General features: G+C 37.4%; 2 protein-coding genes and 1 pseudogene across 2 annotated transcripts; all 3 read right to left on the bottom strand.

Annotated features, from left to right (window-relative positions):
* Window positions 1–879: 879 nt before the first annotated feature.
* LOC122069498 (cationic amino acid transporter 1-like) lies at window positions 880–3,266 on the bottom strand. The gene is made up of 2 exons (XM_042633525.1): window positions 2,846–3,266; window positions 880–2,384 (listed from the first exon to the last, which is right to left on the bottom strand). Exons 1-2 carry the CDS (start codon window positions 3,264–3,266, stop codon window positions 1,021–1,023), a joined length of 1,785 nt encoding a protein of 594 aa, XP_042489459.1. The 3' UTR covers window positions 880–1,020.
* Window positions 3,267–5,152: 1,886 nt separating this feature from the next.
* LOC122069513 lies at window positions 5,153–10,265 on the bottom strand. The gene is made up of 4 exons (XM_042633543.1): window positions 10,235–10,265; window positions 8,062–8,832; window positions 7,837–7,925; window positions 5,153–5,466 (listed from the first exon to the last, which is right to left on the bottom strand). Exons 2-3 carry the CDS (start codon window positions 8,825–8,827, stop codon window positions 7,873–7,875), a joined length of 819 nt encoding a protein of 272 aa, XP_042489477.1. The 5' UTR covers window positions 8,828–8,832; window positions 10,235–10,265; the 3' UTR covers window positions 5,153–5,466; window positions 7,837–7,872.
* Window positions 5,483–7,708, bottom strand: LOC122069512 (annotated as a pseudogene).
* Window positions 10,266–11,907: the final 1,642 nt, after the last annotated feature.

Below are 11,907 nucleotides of genomic sequence, written 5' to 3'. Positions count from 1 at the left end.
TTGGTGGTACCACTGCTGCCATGTAGCTGACACCATTGGATAAACTCTCCTGTAGAGGGATAAATGTAATTTACTTTTTGGGTGATGTTTCTCTGTTGGTAGTGTCGCCTATGCCAGCATTATATGACCAATGGGTGTTCATGGATAATTATCATTTCAAGGGTAAAATGGTCATTTCAAGCGAAGGCTGCAGTAGTGCCTGGAGGCTACAGTACACAGATAAAAATCAATTTCCCATACTTTTTTAAGAAAGAATGCATAGACATCCAGCTATAGAGGCATTACATCTTGTGTTTGGGCATAGAGGGTGCAGCTGGGTGGCGTTCTTTTTCAGGTGGAAAATCCAATCATCTAGTGGAGGGTTTTAATGAGGACTCAGGAGAGAACATATATGGTCCATTAGTGGGATGTGAGAGCTTGTAGATAAGATTTGCACATCAACATCTTGGCTATACTTAGCAAATTTGGATCAAGGAATCATTTTGAAGAATAATTTGGATTACTTTGTTAATTTGGGTATTTGGCAAAAAAATGTTGTAAGGAAACAAACTACGAATCAAATCCAAAATAAGATTGATCCGGGAATTATTCATTTACCTCTAAAAACGTAATGCTATGTTTGATAGCCAAGAAAGAAAAGAATAGAAAAAAAAATTATTGAGAGAGATAAATATATAAAAAATCATTATGTAATTATTATATGTTGTGGATAAAAATTTTGAATGTAACTAGAGAGATAGACATAAAAAATCATATGAATTTTTTGTTTGAACATGAAGAGAAATATGGATTTTACTTCACTCACTTCTTTGCCAACAAAGTGAGACTAAATGTACATAACAACATTTATTATACCATAAATACTACTTGAAAGAGTAATTCACATTCTAAAATTCTAAAATATATAACATAATTCATTTCAATCTGAACAATCAAAACAAATCACACTTTTTCCACAAACTTAATTAATCAAACCTACCAAGTATAACTAGAAGTTATTCCAATATTCACACATCTACATTAATTTGCACCTCCTTCCATCTGCCCTTGCTTTGCCACCTCCTCTCTTTTCTCACTAGCCTCCTTTGCAGTATCATATGAAGCATGAAGGCCAAAGAAGAAATAGTACACCAATAGCCCCCCTGTCCAAATCCCAAATCTCATGTATGACTGCCAATCAATTGATCCTAGAAGGAAAATATTGATAAAAATCGACAACGACGGCAACCATGGCACTAAGGGAACCCCCCAAACCTTTGGATTCCTCGCCTCCGGCACAAAAACCCTAAGTCCGACCGTCGAAAGGAACCATACAAGTAATGTAGCTACAAATGGTAACCACCAAGTTACTCCCATTGCCCATAATGTTGCAGTTCCAATAGATGAAACAATCAACACCACAAGGAATCCAATGAGCAAGGTTTGGTGCCTTTGTGAGGTAACACCACTTGAATAATATCTCCGAATAAGGAGGGCCACAGCCACAAGCATGAAGATGAAAAGTGTAGAGATAGAGAGCAAATTGGAAAGGATATTAAGGTCAGTGAAGAAAGCAATCACAGAAGTACCTACTAACATAGCGATTGTGGCACCAACTGGGGTGCCATACTTGGGATGAACATAGGCCAAACAAGGAGGAACCATATGTGTCCTAGCAATGTGGGTAACATACCTTGCTTGCCCCATGGCACTAACTAGTAGGACACTAGTCATGCCCTTCAAGGCTCCAAGGGCAACAATATACTTAGCCCATCCCATTCCGGCAGACTTAAAGGCTATAGAGAATGGTGCATCAGGGTCAATCTGATCATAAGGTTGCATTAGGCAAAGTGTAGCTGCCATTAAGCAGTAAGCAAATGTGATTATAGTCATCGATCCTACAAGACCGATAGGAATATCGCGACCGGGGTTCTTTGTTTCCTCTGCAAGTGTTGATACCGCGTCGAACCCAACATACGCAAAGAAGAGCACCGCCGAACCCTTGAAGATGCCGCGAGCACCATAAGGAGCAAATCCATTGTAGGAGTAGTTCTTGATGTTGGCCTTACTGAGCCCTGCTATAATGATGAAGATTATGATCATAATGTGTATTATAGAGGCAACATAATTGAAGCGAGAAGAGGTTTTGGTGCTGAGAATGGCTGCAATGCAAACAGCGATGATGATGCCCACAGCAATTGGGTCTAGTTGGTTGTAGTCATCAGGGAGATTGTGGGCTATGATCCGGAAGTCATTGGGGTTGTGATCAAAAAGTGTTGCGAGGTAAGAACTCCATGAGCGAGCAACAGCTGCTCCAGATACCAAGTATTCAAAGATGATGTTTCCAGCTGCAATAAAGGCCATGAAATCACCCATCTCTACTCTCAAGTATGCAAAAGATCCACCTGAAACCAAGTTTGAAATAAATTATAAAGGCAAAATCAAATGTGTTTGTACTAGTAATAGTGACTAAATGATGCTTGTCCTATTCAAGGATGAAGATCTTGGCACTGAATCTGGTTTTGTTTAGGCCCGCGTTAAAGCTTCCATCTTAAAAATCAATTGGCTAGGCTTGAAGTTGGGTAGCCTCTTGTGGCTGTTATACAAGATCATAGAGTCACCCACATCCGATGTGGGATTATCTCAATAGCCCGAAACCTTGATCTAAGGTGTCAAAATCAAATCAAAATCGTTTACTGAAATAGAACCAAACCATTTAATCCCATGGCAGAAACCCAAGTTTGGTCCTGGGTTTCGCTTCCCTAGGCCCGAAATTGAGACAACTCAGAGATTTAGGTCAGTTTCAGAGATTTAATTCTATGATCTTATTCATTCAGTTTATAAATGGTTTCAGTATATGGTGTACCTGCGGCTGGGATTTCGACTGCGAATTCAGTATAACAAAACACAGAGAGCATAGCTGAGATGCCAGAGACAACATAGGAGATAATAACAGCAGGACCAGCATCATCTTTGGCTTCTTTACCTGTTAAAACAAAGATACCAGTACCAATAATGGCACCTATACCAAACCATATCAGATCCCACCAAGTGAGGCTCTTTTTCATCTCATGCTGACTTCTAGCCTTCACCTCATTTAGCTCAATTTCATCAAAAGACCTAGCAAGAATTCTGTCCTTCAATCTCATCCCAGTCTCACTCAATGCCTTAGCATAATTACCCCAACTCTTAAAGGACTCCTCAGGCAAGAAATCATCTTTAGTATAAAACCATCCTTTCTTTCTCACTCCTCCATCATCTCCCTCCATCTGCCCAAAAAACCCCATTAAACAAAGCTCAGAGAGAGAGAGAGAGAGAGAGAGAGAGAGAGAGAGAGAGAGAGAGAGAGAACATACCTTGGGGTTTGAATCCAAGAGAACTGGAGAGCAGATGAGGAAGAGAGGAAGAAGAGAAAATAAAGAGGGAAGAGGAGTGAGATTGAGGTAAGTAATAGAAGTGGTAAAACAGGCTGTGTGGTGGTAATGGACAGTTGCGTAAGATTGAGAAGATTTTGCATGAGAAAATTTTGGAAACTGAATGATTTGTTTTCTCTGATTGGCAAAGAAGAAAACATTCAGAAACCCGAAAATTATGAAATAGCACAGGGAAACCTTTGAAGGGAAATCTTTTATTGACTTTGATATCTTGATCTTACCATATCAATTCTGAAATCAATTTGGCCGCAAGTCATGAAAAGGTATTCTCTGTGCTGTGAACTTTTAACTTTCCAAATACAGCAGAGGGCGGGTTAAATCAGATTCCTAACTGAACTTAATAAAAAAGAATAGTGAGGAATCTCTGGATAGCTCAATCAGTAGTTATGTGACATGGAATCTAATTTTCTTTTTGGTAGAAGACATGGAATCTAAATAATAGTAGTCCTTTGTGCAATCGGCAAGCTTTTAGTCATGGTTATATATTTTCATTTTTTAAAATTTAAATCTGTGGGACCCACGCATATTCTACTTCTTCCCTAGGAGGTTTGGTGAATCTGTTTCAGGAACGATTACCTTTTTTATTTTATTTAGAATGAAACTGAAATGACAAAACAAGGTTTTGTTGTTCACTTGTTCCATCATTTTAAGTTTCTAGCGTTTTTTCTCATTTTGTTTCAAAAAGAACAAAAAACATCAAGTTGATGCCAACCACTTTATTTATTTATTTTTGTTCTCATAGAACTGAAAAATGTCATAAATATTGTTCTAGGTGACTATGAAACGCAGCCAAAAATTAACCGTTTTGACTTATCAAAAATCAGGATCGGTGATCTTCAATTTCTCTCTGAATCAAACGATTCCCAACCCTATTCCCCGATTTTTTAAACCTCGGGTTGCAGCCCTTTGGTCGATTCCATTTTATGATTTAAAAGAACAATAAATTATGAGAGAAGAAGGTTGCCGGTTTTGATGACACATTGCAGCAATACAATGCGATGGGAGAGTAATTCCTTTCCCCACGAGGGGAGAGAATCCTCATGCAACCTCCAATATTATTGTAGGTTCCAATGTCCCAAGCACAGATGTTAAGTTTTAGCCTAATTAGACTTCATCAAGTGGTAAAATAAAGTTTTGAAAAAAATATCCTAAACTTGTGAGAAGTTGGACACAATACTCGACTATTAAGATAAAGCATTTTAATTATGTTATTGGTCAAATCCCAAACTGATGCAATATCAATACTTATCAACCAGTATAGATCAAATCAGCCAAAAAGATAGTTCTTGGGAGGGTAGGTGGAGCCATCGAACAGCACATAGGTTAGGGGGTAATAGGTTAGGGAGTAAGGGGGTAAGGTGATCTTTTCATATCCACCTTCATCTAAGCATAAAGGATACGTTCAACAAGCCTTCTTTTCCCTTATATTATATTAAGGTTGAAAATACTAGCAAATTGATAATCAACTCAAAAGATAGTTCTTGGGATGGGGAGGAGGTTATGCCTCCATCTGCCATTTATTTATTTTATAAGATATGATTTGCTACCCGGTTGCATGGCTACTGCAACAGCATGTAGAACAATGAGAGATCACAGAGGCATTGACCACATGGGCTAGGGCGATCTTTTAAGGTTACCAGCAGGGAGTAGGGTTGTCTTTTGAGGCGGCCCTGTGTCTGGGTGTAGGAGATTAGAGGTGCGCGATGAAGTAGCGTTCTTTGTCGTCCCACATTCTTTAATACAAAGAAGATTAGAATAAATTTAAGAAAGGAAAGAAAAGATATTGCCCATCACATCCCAAGAACATGTTCAGCTGTTCTACACAGCTTCTCCGCAATGGCTTTATCAGCCAACCACTTAATCATTCTTACAATCACATCATAAAACTTAATAAATACAAAGTATTCAGTGTTTGAAATTAAAAGAGAAATCTAAAACAGAACAAGAAGGAAATCCCACAATCATGCACTCATCTTTGGTTTGGCAAGTAAGTCTCCACCAGTAACTTGAGAATCTGTCCAAGCTTTTTCTATTTCACATCCCACCCAAGTTCCTGCTTTGAATGCAGATTCAAAGAACAAAAGGAAAATGGTTAGTAATAAGTATTGGAAAAGGGTTCAAGGTCCTAAGGTGTCGTATGAAATTGTATTGAAATTACAAATATGAAATAAATAAATAAGAGAGACAATAACAACTTAATTTGCTTCTTTAAAATAATTCTTCTTCAACCTCAAAAAGAGATTTTTATTTTTTTTTTTATTTTTTTTATTTTGTTTTTTATTTTTTTTTGGGAGAGGGATATGTATGCCGCTGATATCAAGTATGCTAGCAAGTAGCACTAATAGGAACACATGATGGAGTATCATTCAGGAATGATAGCTTTGGTTCCCTTGCTTTCGGAACGAACAAACACAACGCAAGGGTTGCCAAGAACCAAATTGGCACAGCAATCGCGTATCCGATCCATCCAGTGCTACTTATACCCCAGCAAGCAGCAGTGGCAAATGAGGATCCAATAATGAGTGTCAAGCAAAGAATCAATATGTTCCTGTGCACTGGTTTCGTCACCCCACTTGCATAGTAGTGGCGGACTAGAAGTGCAATGGCAACCATCATGAAGATGAAGAGTGTGGAGATGGAGACTAGGTTGGAGAGGATACCAAGGCTGGTGAAGAAGGCAATAATGGCTATAGCAATAAGCACAATTATAGTGGCATTCATAAGAGTCCCAGTCTTTTCATGGACTTGAGCAAACCATTGAAGAACCATGTGAGTACGAGCAAAGTGGGTCAGATACCGTGCCTGACCGATGGCAATGGATAGCAAAGCGGTGGTCATGCCTTTCAATGCTCCGGCTGCAACAAGATAGCCCAATTCAACCCAACGCCTTGGAATGCTACCGAAAAAGGAGCATCAACATCTATCTGAGTGTATGGCTGCATTAGGCAGAGTGTAATGGCAAGTAAACAATAAGCAATTGTAGTAATCAACATTGATCCAACTAGCCCCATTGGGATATCCCGGGCGGGGTTCTTAATTGCCTCAGCCATTGTAGCCACTGGATCAAACCCAACATGGGCGAAGAATAAAACCGCTGAGGCCTTAAAGACACCCCGGGCACCATAGGGTGTAAAAGGGGTTAAGTTCTTGGTGTTAGCCTTGGTGAGCCCTTCAATAATGATGAAGAGAATAACAATGATATGGATGATGGTGGTAACATAGTTGAAGCGGGATGAGCCCTTGATACTGAGGATAGCAAGAATATTGTATCCTGCAACCCATTTTCTTCTAGAAATGTCACAGGGGAAGAAAAAAAAAAAAAGTTTCCATATTGATTCATTATGATTATTACAATAGCCGTACACAAACATTTTCTTTACTACCATTTTCCTAACTAGTCGATTCCTAACTGAGTACCTTTCTTCAACACTCTCTATAGAAACATTTTAAATTTGGGATGGATCTTAAGCTTCCATAAGAACTTCCACCATCAAGTTATAAGCCTATAAGAAATATGACATGTTGACATACATGATGGTAGAGGTAGGGCCAAAGTTGACATTTTAAAAGATATTAAAAATAGGAAAAGAGGTATATAGAAATTGAGAAAAAACTGATAATTTTAACAAACTACATGACATTAGATTAGAGTGCATGGGTGGGATGTGAATGAAAAATTTAACAATCTAACATGTCGTATGAAATTGTATTGAAAGAGTGGAGAGTGTAAAATAACTTGATCTAATTGTAATGAAAAAAATGCGAACCTAAGAAAGCGCAATTCTTATTTGAATGTGTTGATCATGTATACTTGAATATTTGTGAACATGTAAAACATAGTAATTAATTTGATTATGTGCATAAGAATAAGATCTAAACATTGAAATTTTAATGTTAGATGAGCCATAAGAATCAATCATAATGCATGTGGATTCTGATATCCTTTCTTGGATGCAGCTTGGAATCAAAGAATTATATAAAAAATAAAAGGAAATAATATTGTAACATGAGCTAGAGTAGAGGCAAGTAATTGAGGGTCTGATTTATGCATTGATTCCAACCATTCACCCAAAAGACAAATTACAAATATGAAAAAAAAAAAAAAAAAAAAAAAGATTTTTTACTCTTTTTTTGATAGAGAAAATTTGTTATGAACAAAGTTTCAGAAAAGTCTAGAAGATGACAATTTTGCTTCTCCAAACTGATTCTTTTTCAACCTAAAAAAGTGATTTTTTTTTTTTTTAAATGATGGAGGAGAACAAAAGAGAAATATAGAGATGTCCGTTGATCCCAAGTTCTACAACAAACATGTGCGAATAGCCGAAAGAGAATGGAAAAAAAAATAAAATCTAGAGAGATAATGGAAGATACCAAAAAAAAAAAAAAAAAAAAAAAAATGACAGTGTTCAGGAATTTCATATACCAATAGAATAGAAATTGAGCACGCAGAAGAAGTCTTTCAAACAATCTCATCAGATCCGATTTCTCGAATCGTATCATCATCACCATCATCTGCAGCACAAGCATCAAAAGCAGTAGCAAAAGTTAGGGAAACATCACTACTATTGTCAGCCTTTTCATCAACGAATGAAATTTGAAACCTCAGCAGCTTCAACTTATTCTGAACCATAATCACCAGGATTATTACCTGCAGTAGTAGTAGTAGTAGTGTTACTAGTTTGGCTAGGTGGCTCCGCTTGACCAATTGTCGTCGACTGGGCATCATTTGCTTGATGACTTTTAGGGTCCAATTTGGGTGGCCATGACCATTCGATAGTGTCCCATAACAACTCAAGTTTACAAAGGAACTTCATGATTTTTCTAACTCTTCCTTCACTTATTTCCTTTCCATTCTCACCTTCGATCTCCTTCACTATGGCCATTGGAAGACGGTGGAGGGTAAAATAGAGCATCTTTGCAAAACAATCTTCCATGAAATCAAACAGATCCTTAACCGATCCAAAATTCTGCTGCTCTCGAATGAATTTACAAATGATTGAAAATTCAATTGCAATCAAACTCATGTGTTGTTCAGCCAACGAAGTAGGGAGTAAAGATTGCATAGCTAACTCATCAAAATTATGACCAAAAATTTCTTTTGCAGCATTAATAGGGCACTCGAGAAACCCAAGGACATGATTTAGTATCTCTGATTCGGATTCCTCCTCGGATTTCTTAATCAATAAGCGACTGTTGATTAATACAGGAGAGATGATCTTAGTTCGGAACCAATGGTTGGGATTCTTCCAATTCACCCACACATCTTTTGCTGACCTCCATCTTGCTTCATCTAACATGCTGCTGCTGGGAATGGTGTTTTGGTCGACAAAATAAATGGTTTCAAATGACTCATTTAAGGCTTCTTCTAATAAGTTGTACATTAGAGATGATTCCCCACAAGAAGCTGCAGGCATCAATTCTGCAAGAATTCTCGAAAGAACCAACACTGATACGCAGGAAACTCTGTATCCATATTTGAAAAATGACAGGAAATCAGCACCAACATTTTCCCGTAAAAATTCTTCTCCTGTAGCTTCTAATTTTCTTATGAAGAGGAAGGCACCTTCTAATTTAGAAGCAGAAGAAGGGTGAGGAGGAGGACATTTAGATATTATTAATTGGATGAGATGATCAGTTGGATTGTCCCCCTTACACCTATTTGTCCATCTCATCATGTCTTTCTCGATCATTTTACTTGTCCAATTCCATAAAGTTTGATCTCCACCCACAAAAATTATTGCCTCCCATTCATTTGTGGGGTCATGGAATTTACGACCAAATAGAATTATATATACCCGCAAGATCAATTTCTTAACATTGTAAATTGGGAGCCCAATGAAGATACTGCTGCATATGTACAACCCCATTTGGGTGCGTCTAAGCACATCGATGATGGATTCTATGCCAACTTGAAAGACGAGGTTTTTCTTGAGGAATCTAAAAAGTAAGGTCTTCACCTCAAAATATTCTAATTCTATTTGTAAATTAAAATTTTTTGCCTTTTCACAGAAACCTTCTATACCTTCAGAGTGGATGAGTAAAGAAAGCCATCTATAGATGATGGAAAAATTACCGACTGCAATGGTTAGAAATTGGGCCACAATTACAATGGGAATCGACCATCTGTAGTCAGAAACACCACCACCACTACTGCTACTACATAATCTGACATTTTTTAGGGCAATCGACTTTAGAATGGCTTCTAAGACAACTGCTGAAGAAAGGGCAGATGATAAGCCAAAAAAATGATGATTTGAAGTTACACATAACGATGTCTGAGGGTTTCCTGCGTAACTGAGTTCATGAAATTTCACTGCTACATATTTTAATCTCTCAAGACTAATTGGATCATCAAAAAATACATGTTTAAAAGCACTGACCATATCTTTTTGGCCTCTAGACCCTATAGCAGATGACCACATGAACAAAAGCAATACCAAATTGCAGACCATGATGATAACATGTTCTAATGTGAAGGCAAAGATTACACCCGTGCCCATTTGTATACACACATTAACAATCATAGTAATCGTCGTCACACTCATTGCTGCCATGTTTCCGTAGCTCTTGGATCTGCCCATAGTCCCCAGTGAAGGCATATAAAACCCAAGTGCGGTGCACATCAATGCAGTGCCCATGAGCTTGGACAGTTGATCCTCAACTCTAGGCATAGATGTGGTTAAATCAACCGGGATTTTTGTGGCTATTGCTAGCACCGTCATAGTGAATGTATTCATAGTGAACAATTTACATGGTAAAAATTGCCTCTTTCGAATGAATAATCCATACACCATATCAAAAGTCATCAGAAAGAAACATACCATTGTTGCGGCTGCGATGTAGAGACCAATCAAAGGAAGAGGTGAACCATAAAATGTTGTAACCAGATGTCCGCCCACACAATTTGCCCATGAAACATGGAAAATTTTGTAGGGACAATTAAAAGAAAAGAAGGTTCAATACTCACGCAAATCCAGATGCCTTAATCACTGAATGGCTAAAGATTTTGGCATAGATAATATAGACTTAAAAAGTTTAAATCATAAAATGATGGATGGACATGTTAACAAAATTATCCTCTCATAACCTCTTTTTATAAAGAGATACTGAGTTAACAACTAATGAAAATGAAAGGTTAATGGACCATGCATGACTCCTTTTGTTACGAGGAAGGATGAATCTACAGATGGGGCTAGTGAAAGTGGTAACATGATAATACTTATACAAGGAAGGAATCCCATCTTTTGTTTTCTTCTTTTTTAGTTTTCTGAGATGTGGGAATCTCACCTTAACCCTCAAGGAGAGATTCTATATTGACCGAAAAGAAAAGAAAAGAAAGAATTGCTAAGAAGAACCTGCTAGAATAACAGGCTCTACCAGGTGTAGGCAGCATGGTTTTTAGGTATCGGTATCGTATTGATCGTATTTTGGTTATATTGTATTGGTATCAGTTGAGACCGATCTCAATATCTGGTCGATTTGAATTGGGTATCATATCGGTATCAAGGGTAAAATCGTAAAAAAAAACCTAATTTTAATGGAAAATAAGGATAATATTGACTGATCCAAACCGATACATCTAATTCCGAATCAATACCATATCAGTATCAGCCTAGATACTATTACTAATACAGATACCAATACCAATATCAATATCATATCTGTATCATACAAATATCAATATCAGATCAGTGATACGATATTGGCAGAGGGTAAAACAGTAAAACTATTGTATCTTATTTATATCTTTGAGGGTTAAAATGTCCAATAGGACCAATATATATGGGATAGATATCGGTTTCAGACCTGGCCGATACCCATTCCAATATTGTAAAATAAACCTTGGGTGTAGGCATGGTTTTAAGTATCTCCGATACCGATACGATACCCTCCGAGACGTATCTTAAATTTAGCCGACCGATACGATACACATCGATACGATACATGAAATTTTTAAAATCATTTCGTATCGATATATATCCTACAATACATACCGATATGCATCAATACACCACCAATACACATCGATACGATACGATATGCCTCGATACGACTATGAAAATTATAAAATTGAGGTAAAATATACGTTTAGGTATATATTGGTACGTATCGGTATATATTGGCACGTATCGGTGAGTATCGATATATATCTGTACGTATCGGTGAGTATAGATACGTATCGGTGAGTATCGATATATATCGGTGAGTATCGGTGAGTATTGGTGAGTATCGATACGTATCGGTGAGTATCGGTCATATAATGGCCAAGATAGATAATTTTTCAGAAAACACACGATTTTTTGAAGGGTTTTTGTTCCAAAGTTGCTGTCAGTCATATTTCTCTCTAACTAAAGTGGAAATCAAGGTTGGGAACAAGGATTTTACATTTATGGGACAACTACAAACCTTGAATTCTTAGTACGATACCCTCAATTTAGTGTTTATGCATAATACATGTTATCAATAGCTTTTTTTTAACAAATTCTTTATGCAA

The sequence above is a fragment of the Macadamia integrifolia genome, unplaced genomic scaffold, assembly GCF_013358625.1.
Source record: "Macadamia integrifolia cultivar HAES 741 unplaced genomic scaffold, SCU_Mint_v3 scaffold629, whole genome shotgun sequence".
Classification (NCBI taxonomy): domain Eukaryota; kingdom Viridiplantae; phylum Streptophyta; class Magnoliopsida; order Proteales; family Proteaceae; genus Macadamia; species Macadamia integrifolia.
This window is presented reverse-complemented; position numbering and strand designations above follow the sequence as displayed.